The sequence below is a fragment of the Petromyzon marinus genome, unplaced genomic scaffold (assembly GCF_048934315.1).
Source record: "Petromyzon marinus isolate PM22_M1 ecotype Great Lakes invasive population unplaced genomic scaffold, UKy_Petmar_22M1.pri1.0 PM_G_Scaffold_24, whole genome shotgun sequence".
NCBI classification, from domain to species: Eukaryota; Metazoa; Chordata; class Hyperoartia; order Petromyzontiformes; family Petromyzontidae; genus Petromyzon; species Petromyzon marinus.
Genome location: NW_027422806.1, coordinates 1081152 through 1101932, shown reverse-complemented (window position 1 = coordinate 1101932; position 20781 = coordinate 1081152). Strand labels below are relative to the sequence as shown.

The 20781-nt window shown below is 50.2% G+C and overlaps 1 protein-coding gene across 1 annotated transcript; it reads right to left on the bottom strand.

Moving 5' to 3' along the window:
* Positions 1-1182: 1182 nt before the first annotated feature.
* LOC142913297 (gap junction gamma-1 protein-like) lies at positions 1183-20482 on the bottom strand. The gene is made up of 4 exons (XM_076060835.1): positions 20374-20482; positions 6899-7230; positions 5468-5944; positions 1183-1804 (listed from the first exon to the last, which is right to left on the bottom strand). The coding sequence occupies exons 2-4, from the start codon at positions 7198-7200 to the stop codon at positions 1636-1638; spliced, it is 948 nt and encodes a 315-aa protein (XP_075916950.1). The 5' UTR covers positions 7201-7230; positions 20374-20482; the 3' UTR covers positions 1183-1635.
* Positions 20483-20781: the final 299 nt, after the last annotated feature.

Genomic DNA, 20781 nt, shown 5'->3' with positions numbered 1-20781 from the left:
TTGTCACCGTAAATCTAATATTGCATCTGTTCTCCCACAACAGAATTGTCTGGGCAAACGATTAGCAGCATGTGCCATTACCGGCAAATTGGACAGAGATTGATTCATCTGTCATCGCCTTTCCGAAAATGTCCATCGAGCAACGTGCAACGCAGCTATGGTCAGCACTCCACGCTATTTGTGGTTCCCCACCACTTATGTCATCCACCCGTGGTGCACTGTGTCTACCACGGGGTCAAACCGAGTGCTGGTCAGTCATCATTCGCCTCCTGTGGTCACGATGTTCACACGAATCCTCATCAGAGCACATCGTAAGGTCCAGCAGCTGCTGTAGTTAAAGTAGCTCTGACCATCGTGCTCATCTCTGACCTCTTGTGCAGTTCATTACGAATGTATCAACTAAGGTAATACCGATCACATTTAGACTCGCATCTGCCGCTGTCACTTCTCGTAAGCTAGCCTATCGCTAATATCAGAGAGGATAAGACTGCTCCGTTTTGAACTTGATAATTTAGACAAATGTCTCTTACAATCACACTTAGCATTAACAGATAAAATGTCCACATCTGATTGGGACCTTGTAGATAACATGACTGTTTTTTTTTTCTGCCGCGACAATGTCAACCAAATGTAAAGTTAACCTGATTGCTAAAGACAATGCACTATCAAAATAATGAGTGCATTGTCTTTGAGCTGTACGCCTTTTGGCATCATCTGGTCGAGCACCAATTGGGTCGAGGCTCAAAAGAAAGCCGTCCCTTGGTGTGGACCAATCAGTTTCAAGGACAATGCATATATTATCATAGTAGGTTTTTTGTTTGCATTTTGACTGCAGGTATTGCGGTTAATGCAGACATGAATCCTCGTAAAAAGGTTTCAGTTTTGTTGCCAGAAAAAAGGGGAAAAACCCTATCATTACATTTTGGTACTGGCAAAGGAGGTCTAATGATGAATAATAGCTTTCAAACACTGCACAAAATTAATGCAGAACTCCAGGTTATCCACTGTTGGCATAGCCAACACCTTAAACGCCTTTTGTTTTGTCAATATAAATCGGAGCAGGCTGTTACGGTATAATAACGACGTGTCCGCTAAACTCGGGCCCTCTTGTCCACTGATGAGTGAGGAAGTTTAACAAAAAATGACAACAGAAATTCACGCAAATTAAGAAGTAAGCTAAAGTAACAAAAATATTTGGGTTTCTTTAATCAAAACATACCTCCATATTGATTACAAACCCTCACGCAAACATTCCCCCCAACTCGTGCGTTTATACGTTGGCCGAATGCGAAAGCCACGATGTCACACAAAACGCGTTCTAAGGAGATTTGAACTCTAAATGCTCTGGGTTACAAACCCAGCGCCGTATCACCCGAGCCACGAGGCTGGGTGCTGGCGTGCCCCCCGTGCCGTCGCGAGCGCGTTAGCGGGGTGCCCGCGCTCTGCCGCTCGAATCTTAAAAGCGCAAACGGTCGCCTCCGATTGAATCTTGACGGAAGAATGTCAAGAAAACCTCCAAAGTCGAGACGATCAAAACGGCAGCGGGGCATTGGGGGGCCGAGTAAATGGAACGTGGGATGGCAAAAAGCGATTTGAGCGATAACCTACGCCCGAGAGTAAAACTATCCCGCTAAATCAAGACGTGCAGGTCGTGGGGCGCGTCCACGCCGTGGGAGGCGCCGCCAGCGGCGTCGCCCCCAGCTCCGTCTGAAGCTCCTTCAACTCGTCACGGAGCTGCCACAATTCCGATGGTGACGTCGCTCTGGGACCCGCCGTGGACTCCGGCTCGACAGCATCTGCCACCCTAGAAACGAGTCGAATTTCAATAAGAGTATTTTCATTAACAAAATATATATATACACTCTCCATGATAGAGGGTTTTTTGGTTATATCGCATGTATAGTGCAGTGTATAGTGTAGTATAAAGTGCAGTGTATAGTGTAATGTATAGTAGTATAAAGTGCAGTGTATAGTGTAGTGTATAGTAGTGTATAGTGTAGTGTATAGTGTAGTGTATAGCGTAGTGTATAGTAGTGTATAGTGCAGTGTATAGTGTAGTGTATAGTGTAGTGTATAGTGCAGTGTATAGTGTAGTGTATAGTGTAGTGTATAGTGCAGTGCATAATGTAGTGTATAGTGCAGTGGAAAGTAGTGTATAGTGTAGTGTATAGTTTACTGTAGTGTGTAGTGTAGTGTATAGTGTAGTGTATAGTGTAGTGTATAGTGCAATGTATAGTGCAGTGCATAGTGTAGTGTATAGTGCAGTGGATAGTAGTGTATAGTGTAGTTTATAGTGTACTGTAGTGTGTAGTGTAGTGTATAGTGTAGTGTATAGTGTAGTGTATAGCGCAGTGTATAGTGCAGTGTATAGTGTAGTGAATAGTGCAGTGTATAGTGTAGTGTATAGTGCAGTGTATAGTGTAGTGTATAGTGCAGTGCATAGTGCAGTGGATAGTGCAGTGTATAGTGCAGTGTATAGTGCAGTGTATTGTAGTGTATAGTGTAGTGTATAGTGCAGTGTATAGTGCAGTGTATAGTGTAGTGTATAGTGCAGTGTATAGTGCAGTGTATAGTGCACACAACATCTATATACATATTCTTAGCTCTTTCGGTAAAGTCACGATGAAGGGAAACAATAAAATAATAAAATATATATAAAACAATAAAACCGGATTCCCACCACCATCCATCACAGAAGAATTATCTCATCAAGACTCTGTACCATACAGCCCAATGCATATCCGACCAGGAACACATAGTCAGTGAACTCAAGCACGTACACCAAGTTCTTAAGGCTAATGGTTACTCCAACTATACAATCCGCAAAGCTATCACTCAAACCATGAAGGACCCTCTTGAGGAGCCTTTCAAAACCATCACTTTACTCTACATTGCGGGGATCACAAAAAAGATCTCTAAAATCTTGAATAAACACAAGATCCAGGTCCGTTTCAACACATTACATAAAATCCGTGATCTGGTTCCGTCTGTAAAAGAAGTGATTCCGGACATACAGTACCCTGGTGTCTACAAACTAAGTTGCCTCTGTGGTAGTAGTTACATTGGAGAAACCAAACGCCACGTCTCGGACCGCATCCGTGAACACAAAGCAGACCTTAAACACGGTAGGACCAACACCTCGGCCGTGGCAGATCATTGTTATAATTCAGTAGGCTCACATGACATTGACTTTTCCAAGACAGAGGTTCTTTGTAAGCCATCTGGCTACCATGAGAGATTCGTTCATGAGGCTATCCACATATACAAGCACAGAGACAATTCCAACCGAGAAGATGGATTCTGGCTTAGCAATCATTGGAAAGATTTGATTAACCATTTCAGGTCTTAATTGATTGTTCACGCTTACAGTGGCTTTCAGACAGCATACATTAATTTTTCGTCTCCCCCCTCCTCTTTTCAGAACATAGATGGACTCGTCCTTCTAAATAAACTGCCAAATCGCTGCGCGTGGCGCTGACGTTTTTTAAAAATAAATAAAGACACCGTTTAAAAATAAATAAATTGATGCAAACCAACACACCTGATGACGACCGTTTGTGTTACGGTCGAAACGTCGTGAGAATTTTTATTGTTTTATATATATTTTATTATTTTATTGTTTCCCTTCAACGTGACTTTACCGAAAGAGCTAAGAATATTAATTACTGCAGTCACGAAAGCTTTAAATCAAAATCTATATACATAGCTATCAACACATACACTACACACACAACATCGATATACATAGCTATCAACACATATACTACACTATAAAATATACACAACATATATATAGCTATCAACACGTACACTACACTATACACTACAAACACAACATCTATATCCATAGCTATCAACACATACACTACATTGTACACTACACTATAAACTACACACAACATCTATATACATAGCTATCAACACATACACTACACTATACAGTATACACTACACACACAACAGCTATATACATAGCTATCAACACATACACTACACTACACACACATCTATATACATAGCTATCAACACATACACTACACTATACACAACATCTATATATATAACTATCAACACATACACTACATTATACACTATACTATAAACTATACACAACATCTATATACATAGCTATCAACACATACACTACACTATACACTACACACAACATCTATACATAGCTATCAACACATACACTACACTATAAACTACACACATCTATATACATCGCTATCAACACATACACTACACTATACATTACAAACACAACATCTATATACATAGCTATCAACACATACACTACACTATACACTACAAACACAACATCTATATACATACTATTAACACATACACTACATTGTACACTACACTATAAACTACCCACAACAGCTATATACATAGCTATCAAAACATACACTACGCTATACAGTATACACTACACACACAACATCTATATACATAGCTATCAACACATACACTATACACTACACACAACATATATATAGCTATCAACACATACACTACATTATACACTACACTATAAACTATACACAACATCTATATACATAGCTATCAACACATACACTACATTATACACTACACTATAAACTATACACAACATCTATATACATAGCTATCAACACATACACTACATTATACACTACACTATACAATACACACAACATCTATATACATAGCTATCAACACATACACTACATTATACACTATACACTACACACAACATCTATATACATAGCTATCAACACATACACTACATTATACACTACACTATAAACTATACACAACATCTATATACATAGCTATCAACACATACACTACATTATACACTACACTATAAACTATACACAACATCTATATATATAGCGGTTGGGAAGCTGACGGAACCGTTATTATTTCCCTTCCACGTGACTTTACCGAAAGAACCAAGAATAAGAGACAGCTTTGTTTAGAGCCTAGTCTCAAACAGTGTTAGATGAGAGGACAATGCCACTATGAAGACATTGACAGCTCGGGGTGAGACACACGAGGCTCTAAAGAAAGCTGTCTCTGGTGTCGAACAATCAGTTTCAAAGACAATGCATCATCATCATCTCGTAGACTACCAGAGCATGTTTTTTTTCTGTTTGCATGTTCATTACAAGTACCGTGTGCGTGGCCAATGCAGTGAGATGATTCCTTGCAAGAGGTTTACGTTTGGTGTTATCATGTTCACACAGCTGTTTTATTACTAGAAAGGGTAAAACCAATTCTTATATTTTGTTACTGGCAAGGGAGGTCCCATGATGTTTTTTTGCTGTTGTCATCATCGGCGAAACGTCACGGAAACTCGAATTGTCGGCGTAGTTGGGGGTCGCTCTCTGACACACAGCCGGCGAGTGTCGAGCCGGTAGCGACCCGGCACGTTTAGTTTACGTGACGCAATGCCAACCGCGCCGGCGAGGCTCCCCACCTGCTCCGTGGCCGGTGCCTCCCGCTCAGCGAGTCGTGGATGGCGCCCAGCCCCAGGTAGGCAATCTCGGACAGTTCGAGCAGGAGGCTGAGACCGGCGACTGCGTACATGACCAGAAGGAAGACGGTCTTCTCTGTGGGGCGCGACACAAAGCAGTCGACGCTATTCGGGCAGGGGTCACGGACGCACTTGAAGCGCGGGGCCACCTCCACGCCATACATCAGGTACTGCCCCACCAGGAAGCCAACCTCGGCCAGCGTGCGGGCCAGCAGCTGGAGGGTGTAGGCCACCATCAGGCCGTCCGTCTTGATCCTCCACCGCTCGTTGTGCTGCTTCCCCTCGCCGTCTTCTTCACCCTCCTCCTCCACCTCCTCTTCCACCTCCACCTCCTCCTCTTTCTCCGTGCATTCAATCACGCGGTCGGGGCTGCCGGTTCGCTTGGCTCGCTTGGTTTGTTCGTCTCGCTTGTACTCGATCCTACCACGACAGAGAGCGGCGGCGGCGTCGAAGTTTCACCCCTCGCTACGAGCGAGCCACCGTCGGGACTCGAGGTAAGTGAAAATATTTACCTTCCTTTAAAATTTGACGCTTTATTTACTACTAAGCGGGAAGCACCCGGCGTTGTCCGGGGGAAAACATATATTGAAACACTTCTCAAAACTTAAAAACATAACATATACAAGTGGAAAAAAAACTTTGATCATTGCCTCATTCGTAAAAACTAAAATGAAACCCAACGCGCGGCGTAAAAAAACGTACGCTCGCGCGCCAAGATTCGATTCTTTAGATCGCGCAAAGGAATCGAAGGTTGTAGATTTCTTTAGAATCAGCCTATTCCTGTTTAATCGATACCACAAAGCTCACCAGATATCGATTCTCGCCACACTTCATCGTCATTTCCCCACCCCCCCCCCAAAAAAAACAAGTGTATTTTTATGTTTGCATGGTGTACAGTATGGAAAGTACCCACATGGCAAATTTCAAGTTTGTTGCATGTCGGGAAGTACGCTAAACATTTTGAACAGACACATACTCACAACTTTGCCTTTTATACATATGCAATTATAATATCGCATGCAAATGTATATTTCTTATTGTTGAAGAGTTTAACAATGCTTCCCTTTTTGCTGTTGAATCGCAGAATATTTTACGACGCTGACCGTGTGCGTGTTTAAACACAGCGCACATTCGCCCTCCCGAACTGAACTAGCCGTTCGGACGTACCGACGGGGGGGCTCGGGAACGGAACTCCGTTCCTAAGTCAAGGGGAAACCTTGCCGGCACTTTCACCATTCAAACTCGTGACCAAATCGATGGCGCAACCTAATTAAAAAACAAATTAAAACATTTCCAACTGCGGGCAGCCATTCAAATTTCCACCGTAGCCCCCCCCCCCCCCACTGTGAAAACTCCCTCCGAGAACCTCGGTACCTGGTGATGCGATGCACTGCGAAGCCGAGGTACAGGATGGTGGGCGTGGCGACCGCGATGATCTGGAACACCCAGAAGCGGACGTGGGAGAGCGGGGCGAAGCTGTCGTAGCAGACGTTCTCGCAACCGGGCTGCGCCGTGTTGCACGAGAAGCGGCCCTGCTCGTCGTAGTAGATGGACTCGCCGGCGACCGTCGTGAGAACGACGCGAAAGATGACGAAGGTGGTGATCCACAGCTTGCTCAGGAAGGTGGAGTGCCGATGAACCTCCTCCAGCAGATGTGTGAGGTAGCCCCAGCTCATCGTGGCCGCCGGTCTAATTCAGCGACGCCGCTGCGGGGAAACGTTCACCCGTGTTTGTACAGGCACTACTCTGCTTACAAACATTCAACTTCAGGACTTTTAGAGATAATAAAAAAAAACCTATCCCGTTTGTCCAGTTGCCCATTTGGAATGAGAGTCGTAAGTTCAACCTCCACGCACAATAAATGGCAGTGGTGGCATCTACATTGGCAGAATGTGAAGAACCAGTGGCATCTACATCTGCAGAACATGAAGAACCGGTGGCATCTACATCTGCAGAACGTGAAGAACCAGTGGCATCTACATCTGCAGAATGTGAAGAACCAGTGGCATCTACATCTGTAGAACGTGAAGAACCAGTGGCATCTACATCTGCAGAACGAGAAGAACCAGTGGCATCTACATCTACAGAACGTGAAGAACCAGTGGCATCTACATCTGCAGAACGTGAAGAACCAGTGGCATCTACATCGACAGAACATGAAGAACCAGTGGCATCTACATCTGCAGAACGTGAAGAACCAGTGGCATCTACATCGACAGAACGTGAAGAACCAATGGCATCTACATCTGCAGAACGTGAAGAACCAGTGGCATCTACATCTACAGAAAGTGAAGAACCAGTGGCATCTACATCGACAGAACGTGAAGAACCAGTGGCATCTACATCTACAGAACGTGAAGAACGAGTGGCATCTACGTCTACAGAACGTGAAGAACCAATGGCATCTACATCTCCAGAACGTGAAGAACCAGTGGCATCTACATCTACAGAAAGTGAAGAACCTGTGGCATCTACATCGACAGAACGTGAAGAACCAGTGGCATCTACATCTACAGAACGTGAAGAACCAGTGGCATCTACATCTACAGCGCTGGTAGCGGCCATCGGCAAGTCCAATCAAGTTTCAAGTTTCATTTATTAGGTGTATAGCCCTGTGAGTCATGCGGCTCTTGAGTTCGGGTGCAACCGCAACAAACAAAATATGAACAGAGAAACATCTTAAAGCGACGACGCGTAACGGAAACATCCTGTGATAAAACAGCAAATCTTCCAGAAAAGAAAAAAACTTATTACAACTCTGTGTGCAAAAATCTCACAAACCCCTTCATGAATAAGAGCCTTGAGACTTGGCGAGGAATTCCCCCCCGGGTGAACTGAATCACATCGTTATTATCACTACTGCCCTCTGTTCGAACAGCGTTCATCTATTTTCGTTGTAAAATGTCAATCGGTCACTTGTTCGGAGGTCATGTCCATGAGGACGCATTTCCTAAGAAGGCCACGGCAGTTGCGTTGGTTCCTCGCGCGCTGCCGAGAGACGAGTTCTCGGTGGCACTCGAGAAAAAACAAACGCGCATCCGTCCCGTGCCCTCCTGGATAGCATCATCAATTGCGGTGTATAAGGGAGCAAAGATGCCGCCCTAATCGATTGCGGTGTATAAGGGAGCAAAGATGCCGCCCGAGAAGACGATTCGTAATTTGTTTTTTTTGGGATCAAGATCTCTTGTGGACGTGCGCGTGTGTGTGCGTTCGGGCCCTCCTCCACCCGACACAGCCAATCAATAAAATGTTGACTCCCTCGCCTGGTATACAGGAGGTCGTGGATTCGATCCCGAACCCGACGCCTGCTGTGTACTCCATCTCTTCTCTAGCTGTTTAGGCATCCGCTTGCACACAACAACAACCGCCATTCGCCACTAAGTGGCGGTGATGTCACCACGACGCTTGTACCAGGCTATGTGCACCCTGAGGCCACGTGAAGTGTCGAACGCCCGCTAGCAGGAGGTCACGGGGCAGACCCAGGCGCCACGGGTCGACTGACTGAGATGACTGGCTGATGCACCACCTGTGCCCCCTACTGTGCCAACCTGCTGTGCTTTAGCCACCCGGCGCTCCGCTCGTTGTTGTGAGCGTCGCTCCTCCGCCCTCCGTTGTTGTTGGAGGGCGACTGCCTCCAACTGCCCAGTAGCGTCCTTCACGAGCCTCCTCCACAGAGGCCGATCTTGACACCGCTGGTACCAGTCATCGGCAAGTCCACTCAGCTCCACGTCCTCCTGTACCACATCACTCCATCTCTTCTCTAGCCCGTGCCGCGCCCGTTTAGCCCCCTCGATCCGGCCGAACAAAAGCTGTTTCGGCATGCGGTGGCTGGGCATGCGGGCTACATGACCCAGCCAACGCAGCCTTGCCTGCCGGAGGAGCTCACCGATGGGACCTTGCCCAGATCTTTCAAGGATTTGTGAGCTCCTCACACAAACCAGTCTGGTTAAACCCAGGATGGATCGTAGGCAGGCCAGCCTAAATGTTTCTAACCGGTGAAGATGTTCCATTAGGGGGGTCCACGTTTCGCAAGCGTAGAGAAGTGAGGGAATGACTGTGGTCGAGAAGACCTGAAGCTTAGTGCGGAGCCACAGACCAGGTAGCTTCCACACAGCGTTACGCAACCGATGAAAAGATATTGCCGCTCGACTGATTCGGAGTGAGACCTCTGCTGTTAAACTGGAGCTGGTCATAAGCACACTGCCCAGGCATGGGAAACTCTCCACTCGCTCCACAACTGCCCCATCACCGATTGGCAGTTGTGGGGGTGTAGTGTCCGATGGTACAAAATACCCAGGCAGGTGCTTAGTTTTGGTGGGGCTGATGGTAAGGCCCCACCTCTTAGTGGCACGCTCCAGTCTCAGCAGCAGCGTCGACAACTCCTCCTCTGAATGAGCAGCTATTACCAAATCATCAGCATACATAACGTGGTTGAGCAATAGGGAGCCATCCCTTGACCGCACCCGGGCATCGATCAGCCTCCCATTATATCTGTACCATATGGAGATTCCCCCGGTACAGCTATTGAAGGCTTCACGAACTACGTGGTCAAAATAGATGTTAAATAATGTGGGAGCCAGAGGACATCCCTGTCGCACCCCAAGGTGTACAGGGAATGGCTCTGACTCCCGACCACATAGTTTTACCTGGGCCCGCTCACCATCATGAAGGTCCTTAATGATCGTGAGCAGAGGGTCAGGTACTCCAAAAGCACGAAGAACAACCCAGAGCCCTGGCCTATTGATGGTATCATATGCCTTGACCAGGTCAATAAAGCAGAGATGTAGGTCTTGTTGGAATTCCCTACACCTCTGCTGTAGCAGACGGACAGAAAATATGGCATCTGTGCAGGACCGCCCTTTCCTGAAACCGCATTGGGGCTCCGCAAGCCTCTCCTCAGCGTGCCTGGCAAGGCGATGCTGAATAATCCTTGCCAGGACCTTTCCCGGCACACTGAGTGAGATGCCCCTGTAGTTGTTACAGTCTGTGCGGTCCCCCTTCATAAAAAGGGGGACCACCATCATAAAAAGGGGGACCACCAGGGCATCCTTCCAATCCTGCGGAACCCGTCCAGTGGTCCAGACTGTTGTTATGATGTCATATAGGGCAGTCTGTGCACAAACGCCATCCTCCCTCAGCATTTCGCTTGGGAGATCATCTCTGCCCGCTGCCTTTCCTGATCTCAGACTCCTGATCGCCTTCAATACTTCCTCAACAAATGGCACCTCAGCCAGCCACTCACAGGGGGTGACTTCTTCCAATATTTGAGGCACCGCAGCCTCAGCAGGGTCATCCTCACTTTGTGCCACGATGTTTTCCTGGCTGAGGGATTTTCCCTCCCCCAGGACCTCACAGAAATGCTCAGCAAATCTGCAAACCTGTTCCTGGGGGTCGGAGATTGGATCACCGTTTTTTCTCCTAATGATTGTAATAGGTGTGGCGCTGCAGGTTACTTTTTGATGGAGTTAAATAGAGATTTGTGATCACGGGCCACTGAGGCAGCATCTATCTCCTCAGCAACCCGCGACCACCACCCATCCTTGCAGCGCCTCACGGCCCTCCGAACCTCCGAGCGAAGGCTGCGGTAAGCCTCCTCATTCTCTGACGTGGGATTCTGTAGCCGATGACAGTGGGCCTGTCGCTTTTTCTCAACCATCCTGAACACCTCCTCTGTCAGCCAGGGTCTCTGGGGAGGTCTGGACCGCATACCCAAAGCAGCCATTGCAGCTGCATGAGTCACAGTCCTAAACCTCGCCCATTTACCCTCGACATCAGGAGGAGTCGGGGACGATGCCAATCCCAGCCGCAAGCGATGATGAAATTCTCGCTTGCAACTTTCATCAGATAACTGAGACCAGGAAACTTTAGGTTGGAATGGGTCCTGGGTGTACACCCACCACCGGAGTGGAAGAATGGCAGGCGCATCTTACAGATGACAAGTCGCTGGTCAGAGGGCAGATCAGCTCCACGGTAGGTCCTGGTGTCAAGGACATGGGCTCGCATCCGCTGGTCCGTCACTATGTAGTCCAGCAGATGTTCTTGCTTGGACCCGGCATGCATCCATGATGTTGTGTGGATGTGCCGATGCCAGAACAGCGTGTTGGTAATTACAAGCCCATGGGCTGCACAAAATCTAGCAGCCTCCTACCGTTGTTATTGAGCTGATCTGGCCCATGCCCTCCAATCACTCCAGACCAGGTGCCAGCATCATGACCAACTCGGGCATTGAAGTCACCCAACATGATGACTCTTTTCCGAGGGGCCAATTTAGCCAGCACCTGTGACAGGAGGTCATAGAAGGCATCTGACTCATCGGCTTTGCCTGCATCCCTCCATGGATGTTCATCTTCGGTGGGGGCATAAGTAACCACGACCACCATTCCTCGCCTCCGGTTGATGGGAAGGCGAGCCCAAAGTAGCCTGGGGCTTACAGCTTCCCACACCTCACCGCCACGCTCCCACGCCCCCTTCATTCTTTTGTTCAAAAGAAGAGCCACACCCTGTTGTTTGGCAGTCTGCTGCCCCGAGTAGAGGACTGTCCACCCCTCATGGTGGCAGGAGCCAGAACCGGTCCACCGGACACACACACAGACACACACACAGACACACACACAGACACACACAGACACACACACACAGACACACACAGACACACACAGAGACAGACACACACACATACACACACAGACACACACACAGACAACAACAACCGCCATTCGCCACTAAGTGGCGGTGACGTCACCACGACGCTTGTGCCAGGCTATGTGCACCGTGAGGCCACGTGAAGTGTCGTACGCCCGCTGGCAGGAGGTCACTGGGCAGACCCAGGTGCCACGGGTCGACTGACTGAGATGACTGGCTGATGCACCACCTGTGCCCCCTACTGTGCCAACCTGCTGTGCTTTAGCCACCCGGCGCTCCGCTCGTTGTTGTGAGCATCGCTCCTCTGCCCTCCGTTGTTGTTGGAGGGCGACTGCCTCCAACTGCCCAGTAGCATCCTTCACGAGCCTCCTCCACAGAGGCCGATCTTGACACCGCTGGTACCAGTCATCGGCAAGTCCACTCAGCTCCACGTCCTCCCGTACCACATCACTCCATCTCTTCTCTAGCCCATGCCGCGCCCGCTTAGCCCCCTCAATCCGGCCAAACAAAAGCTGTTTCGGCATGCGGTGGCTGGGCATGCGGGCTACATGACCCAGCCATCGCAGCCTTGCCTGCCGGAGGAGCTCACCGATGGGACCCTGCCCAGATCTTTCAAGGATTTGTGAGCTCCTCACACAATCCAGTCTGGTTAAACCCAGGATGGATCGTAGGCAGGCCAGCCTAAATGTTTCTAACCGGCGAAGATGTTCCACCAGGGGGGTCCACGTTTCGCAAGCGTAGAGAAGGGAGGGAATGACCGTGGCCGAGAAGACATGAAGCTTAGTGCGGAGCGACAGACCAGGTAGCTTCCACACAGCGTTACGCAACCGATGAAAAGATATTGCCGCTCGACTGATTCGGAGTGAGACCTCTGCTGTTAAACTGGAGCCAGTCATAAGCACACTGCCCAGGTATGGGAAACTCTCCACTCTCTCCACAACTACCCCATCACCGATTGGGAGTTGTGGGGGTGGAGTGTCCGATGGTACAAAATACCCAGGCAGGTGCTTAGTTTTGGTGGGGCTGATGGTAAGGCCCCACCTCTTAGTCGCACGCTCCAGTCTCAGCAGCAGCGTCTCCAACTCCTCCTCTGACTGAGCAGCTATTACCAAATCATCAGCATACATAATGTGGTTGAGCAATAGGGAGCCATCCCTTGACCGCACCCGGGCATCGATTAGCCTCCCATTATATCTGTACCATATGGAGATTCCCCCGGTACAGCTATTGAAGGCTTCACGAACTACATGGTCAAAATAGATGTTAAATAATGTGGGAGCCAGAGGATATCCCTGTCGCACCCCAAGGTGTACAGGAAATAGCTCTGACTCCCGGCCACGTAGTTTTACCCGGGCCCGCTCACCATAATGAAGGTCCTTAATGATCGTGAGCAGAGGGTCAGGTACTCCAAAAGCACGAAGAACGACCCATAGCCCAGGCCTACTGATGGTATCATAGGCCTTGACCAGGTCAATAAAGCAGAGATGTAGGTCTTGTTGGAATTCCCTACACCTCTGCTGTAGCAGACGGACAGAAAATATGGCATCTGTGCAGGACCGCCCTTTCCTGAAACCGCATTGGGGCTCCGCAAGCCTCTCCTCAGCGTGCCTGGCAAGGCGATGCTGAATAATCCTTGCCAGGACCTTTCTCGGCACACTGAGGAGTGAGATGCCCCTGTAGTTGTTACAGTCTGTGCGGTCCCCCTTCTTAAAAAAGGGGGACCACCAGGGCATCCTTCCAATCCTGCGGAACCCGTCAAGTGGTCCAGACTGTTGTTATGATGTCATATAGGGCAGTCTGTGCACAAACGCCACCCTCCCTCAGCATTTCGCTTGGGAGATCATCTCTGCCCGCTGCCTTTCCTGGTCTCAGACTCCTGATCGCCTTCAATACTTCCTCAGCAGATGGCACCTCAGCCAGCCACTCACAGGGGGTGACTTCTTCCAATATTTGAGGCACCGCAGCCTCAGCAGGGTCATCCTCATTTTGTGCCACGATGTTTTCCTGGCTGAGGGATCTTCCCTCCCCCAGGACCTCACAGAAATGCTCAGCAAATCTGCGAACCTGTTCCTGGGGGTCGGAGATTGGATCACCGTTTTTTTCCCTAATGATTGTAATAGGTGTGGCGCTGCAGGTTACTTTTTGATGGAGTTAAATAGAGATTTGTGATCATGGGCCACTGAGGCAGCATCTATCTCCTGAGCAACCCGCGACCACCACCCATCCTTGCAGCGCCTCACGGCCCTCCGAACCTCCGAGCGAAGGCTGCGGTAAGCCTCCTCATTCTCTGACGTGGGATTCTGTAGCCGATGACAGTGGGCCTGTCGCTTTTTCTCAACCATCCTGAACACCTCCTCTGTCAGCCAGGGTCTCTGGGGAGGTCTGGACCGCATACCCAAAGCAGCCATTGCAGCTGCATGAGTCACAGTCCTAAACCTCGCCCATTTACCCTCGACATCAGGAGTCGGGGACGATGCCAATCCCAGCCGCAAGCGATGATGAAATTCTCGCTTGCAACTTTCATCAGATAACTGAGACCAGGAAACTTTAGGTTGGAATGGGGTCCTGGGTGTACACCCACCACCGGACCTCCTGAATGCCGCATAGATCCAGCCGGTACCGGTCCAGCTCCCGACAGAGGAGTGGCAGCCTCTCCTCTGCAGTGAGCGTTCGAACATTCCACGTGGCCACCCGTAGTGGCTTTTCGTTGTTTCTGGAGTAGCCCCGAGGGTAGGTATTCAATCTCCTGGCTCTGCCAAATGGGGTTTGGCCAGGAGACGTCATAGACGCCTGGCCCCCCGGGGCCTCCGGCACAAGCTTATTAGTTACATATTTCAGTTTAATTCGTGGTTTCGTGGTAATTAATTGAAGATGGAGGGGTTACCAGCCCCTCGCACCCGTCCAGAGCCCCCGTTTAGCCCCTGTGGTGGACACATATGCCATGAGGGGAGGAGCCAATCAAAATTGGATCTCCCCCCACAGCACTGTCCACGACAGAGTTGCCCGTCCGGCCCCGCGAGGAGGTAGGGGGTTGTTTTGACAAACACACACACACAGACACACACACACACAGACACACACACAGACACACAGACACACACACAGACACACACACAGACACACACACAGACACACACACACAGACACACACACTGACAAACACAGACACAGACACACACACAGACACACACACAGACACACACACACATACACACACAGACACACACAGAGACAGACACACACAGACACACACACACAGACACACACAGACACACACACAGACACACACACACAGACGCAGACAGACACAGACACACACACTGACACAAACACACACACAGACACAAACACACAGACACACACACACTGACACAAACACACACACAGACACACACACAGACACAAACACACAGACACACACACAGACACACACTGACACAAACACACACAGACACACACACACACAGACACACACAGACAGACACACACAGACACACACACACAGACACACACACAGACACACACACAGACACACACACTGACACAAACACACACACACACAGACACACACAGACACACACACAGACACACACAGACACACACACTGACACAAACACAGACACACACACAGACACATACACAGACACACACACGCAGATACACACACAGACACACACACACAGACACACACAGACAGACACACACAGACACACACACAGACACACACAGACACACAGACACACACACTGACACAAACACAGACACACACACAGACACACACACAGACACACAACAACAACAACAACAACCGCCATTCGCCACTAAGTGGCGGTGACGTCACCACGACGCTTGTGCCAGGCTATGTGCACCCTGAGGCCACGTGAAGTGTCGAACGCCCGCTGGCAGGAGGTCACGGGGCAGACCCAGGTGCCACGGGTCGACTGACTGAGATGACTGGCTGATGCACCACCTGTGCCCCCTACTGTGCCAACCTGCTGTGCTTTAGCCACCCGGCGCTCCGCTCGCTGTTGTGAGCGTCGCTCCTCCGCCCTCCGTTGTTGTTGGAGGGCGACTGCCTCCAACTGCCCAGTAGCATCCTTCACGAGCCTCCTCCACAGAGGCCGATCTTGACACCGCTGGTACCAGTCATCGGCAAGTCCACTCAGCTCCACGTCCTCCTGTACCACATCACTCCATCTCTTCTCTAGCCCGTGCCGCGCCCGCTTAGCCCCCTCAATCCGGCCAAACAAAAGCTGTTTCGGCATGCGGTGGCTGGGCATGCGGGCTACATGACCCAGCCATCGCAGCCTTGCCTGCCGGAGGAGCTCACCGATGGGACCCTGCCCAGATCTTTCAAGGATTTGTGAGCTCCTCACACAATCCAGTCTGGTTAAACCCAGGATGGATCGTAGGCAGGCCAGCCTAAATGTTTCTAACCGGCGAAGATGTTCCATTAGGGGGGTCCACGTTTCGCAAGCATAGAGAAGGGAGGGAATGACCGTGGCCGAGAAGACCTGAAGCTTAGTGCGGAGCGACAGACCAGGTAGCTTCCACACAGCGTTACGCAACCGATGAAAAGATATTGCCGCTCGACTGATTCGGAGTGAGACCTCTGCTGTTAAACTGGAGCCAGTCATAAGCACACTGCCCAGGTATGGGAAACTCTCCACTCTCTCCACAACTGCCCCATCACCGATTGGGAGTTGTGGGGGTGGAGTGTCCGATGGTACAAAATACCCAGGCAGGTGCTTAGTTTTGGTGGGGCTGATGGTAAGGCCCCACCTCTTAGTGGCATGCTCCAGTCTCAGCAGCAGCGTCTCCAACTCCTCCTCTGACTGAGCAGCTATTACCAAGTCATCAGCATACATAACGTGGTTGAGCAATAGGGAGCCATCCCTTGACCGCACCCGGGCATCGATTAGCCTCCCATTATATCTGTACCATATGGAGATTCCCCCGGTACAGCTATTGAAGGCTTCACGAACTACGTGGTCAAAATAGATGTTAAATAATGTGGGAGCCAAAGGACATCCCTGTCGCACCCCAAGGTGTACAGGGAATGGCTCTGACTCCCGGCCACGTAGTTTTACCCGGGCCCGCTCACCATCATGAAGGTCCTTAATGATCGTGAGCAGAGGGTCAGGTACTCCAAAAGCACGAAGAACGACCCAGAGCCCAGGCCTACTGATGGTATCATAGGCCTTGACCAGGTCAATAAAGCAGAGATGTAGGTCTTGTTGGAATTCCCTACACCTCTGCTGTAGCAGACGGACAGAAAATATGGCATCTGTGCAGGACCGCCCTTTCCTGAAACCGCATTGGGGCTCCGCAAGCCTCTCCTCAGCGTGCCTGGCAAGGCGATGCTGAATAATCCTTGCCAGGACCTTTCCCGGCACACTGAGGAGTGAGATGCCCCTGTAGTTGTTACAGTCTGTGCGGTCCCCCTTCTTAAAAAGGGGGACCACCAGGGCATCCTTCCAATCCTGCGGAACCCGTCCAGTGGTCCAGACTGTTGTTATGATGTCATATAGGGCAGTCTGTGCACAAACGCCACCCTCCCTCAGCATTTCGCTAGGGAGATCATCTCTGCCCGCTGCCTTTCCTGGTCTCAGACTCCGGATCGCCTTCAATACTTCCTCAGCAGATGGCACCTCAGCCAGCCACTCACAGGGGGTGACTTCATCCAATATTTGAGGCACCGCAGCCTCAGCAGGGTCATCCTCACTTTGTGCCGCGATGTTTTCCTGGCTGAGGGATTTTCCCTCCCCCAGGACCTCACAGAAATGCTCAGCAAATCTGCGAACCTGTTCCTGGGGGTCGGAAATTGGATCACCGTTTTTTCCCCTAATGATGGTAATAGGTGTGGCGCTGCAGGTTACTTTTTTGATGGAGTTAAATAGAGATTTGTGATCACGGGCCACTGAGGCAGACTCCATCTCCTCAGCAACCCGCGACCACCACCCATCCTTGCAGTGCCTCACGGCTCTCCGAACCTCCGAGCGAAGGCTGCGGTAAGCCTCCTCATTCTCTGACGTGGGATTCTGTAGCCGATGACAGTGGGCCTGTCGCTTTTTCTCAACCATCCTGAACAACTCCTCTGTCATCCAGGGTGTCTGGGGAGGTCTGGACCGTGTACCCAAAGCAGCCATTGCAGCTGCATGAGTCACAGTCCTAAACCTCGCCCATTTACCCTCGACATCAGGAGGAGTCGGGGACGATGCCAATCCCAGCCGCAAGCGATGATGAAATTCTCGCTTGCAACTTTCATCAGATAACTGAGACCAGGCCACTTTAGGTTGGAATGGGGTCCTGGGTGTACACCCACCACCGGAGTGGAAGAATGGCAGGCGCATCTTACAGATGACTAGTCGATGGTCAGAGGGCAGATCAGCTCCACGGTAGGTCCTGGTGTCAAGGACATGGGCTCGCATTCGCTGGTCCGTCACTATGTAGTCCAGCAGATGTTCTTGCTTGGACCCGGCATGCATCCATGATGTTGTGTGGATGCGCCGATGCCGGAACAGCGTGTTGGTAATTACAAGCCCATGGGCTGCACAAAAATCTAGCAGCCTCCTACCGTTGTTATTGAGCTGATCTGGCCCATGCCCTCCAATCACTCCAGACCAGGTGCCAGTATCATGACCAACTCGGGCATTGAAGTCACAGACACACACACACACAGATACACACACAGACACACACACAGATACACACACAGACACACAGACACACACACAGACACAAACACACAGACACACACACAGACACACACACTGACACAAACACACACAGACACACACAGACACACACAGACAGACACACACAGACACACACACACACAGACACACACACAGGCACACACACTGACACAAACACAAACACACACAGACACACACAGACAGACACACACAGACACACACACACACAGACACACACACAGACACACACACTGACACAAACACACACAGACACACACAGACAGACACACACAGACACACACAGACACACACACTGACACAAACACAGACACACACACAGACACACACACAGACACACACACACAGATACACACACAGACACACACACACAGACACACACAGACAGACACACACAGACACACACACAGACACACACAGACACACAGACACACACACTGACACAAACACAGACACACACACAGACACACACAGACAGACACACACAGACACACACACAGACACACACAGACACACACACTGACACAAACACAGACACACACACAGACACATACACAGACACACACACGCAGATACACACACAGACACACACACACAGACACACACAGACAGACACACACAGACACACACACAGACACACACAGACACACAGACACACACACTGACACAAACACAGACACACACACAGACACACACACAGACACACACACACACAGATACACACACAGACACACACACACAGACACACACAGACACACACACAGACACACAGACACACACACTGACACAAACACACACACAGACACACACACAGACACACACACAGATACACACACAGACACACAGACACACACACAGACACAAACACACAGACACACACACAGACACACACACTGACACAAACACACACAGACACACACAGACACACACAGACAGACACACACAGACACACACACACACAGACACACACACAGACACACACACTGACACAAACACAAACACACACAGACACACACAGACAGACACACACAGACACACACACAGACACACACAGACACACACACTGACACAAACACAGACACACACACAGACACACACACAGACACACACACACAGATACACACACAGACACACACACACAGACACACACAGACAGACACACACAGACACACACACAGACACACACAGACACACAGACACACACACTGACACAAACACAGACACACACACAGACACACACAGACACACACACTGACACAAACACAGACACACACACAGACACACACACAGACACACACACACAGACACACACACAGACACACACACACAGACACACAGACAGACACAGACACACACACAGACACACACTGACACAGATCTCGGGGCCGTGGCCACAGCAGCAAGGGGAGACAAAGACGGCAGCGGCTGCGTGGGAGACAGCGCAGAGAGAGAGGGAAGGAGGAGGAGGGTGGTGGAGTGGTGGAGTCAGACCTCTGTTGGAGCGCCCGGGAGCCCAGGAGACGTCCCGAGCAGCTGGGAGATGACGCAGAGAGATGAGAGACAGGGACAGCACCTGGCTAGGACGCCACCTTCCAGCCCCTCCCCCTCACTTCCAGCCCTTCCCCCTCACTTCACCCCCTCCACATCCGCCCCTCCTCCACATCCGGCCCCCCTCCACATCCGCCCCTCCCCCACATCCGGCCCCCCTCCACATCCGGCCCCTCTTTCGTCCTCTCTTTGGACCCTCCCCCCGGGCCCTCCCCTCACTTATGCCCCTCCCCCCTCGCTTCCGCCCTTCCCACCCTCCCCCCCTCGCTTCCGGCCCTCCTCTCCCCCGTCACCTCCCTCACCTCCGCCCCCCCCTCGCCCCTCACTTCAGACCCCGCCCCCCCTCACTTC

Bases quoted from the DNA above. Each gene is read 5' to 3' on its own strand.
- LOC142913297 (XM_076060835.1), bottom strand. From the start codon at position 7,200: ATGAGCTGGGGCTACCTCACACATCTGCTGGAGGAGGTTCATCGGCAC. The intron at 5,945-6,898 runs GTACCGAGGTTC...CTGTCGTGGTAG, and splicing joins GCAGTGCATCGCATCACCAG to GATCGAGTACAAGCGAGACG. The intron at 1,805-5,467 runs GTGGGGAGCCTC...ACTCGTTTCTAG, and splicing joins AGGCACCGGCCACGGAGCAG to GGTGGCAGATGCTGTCGAGC.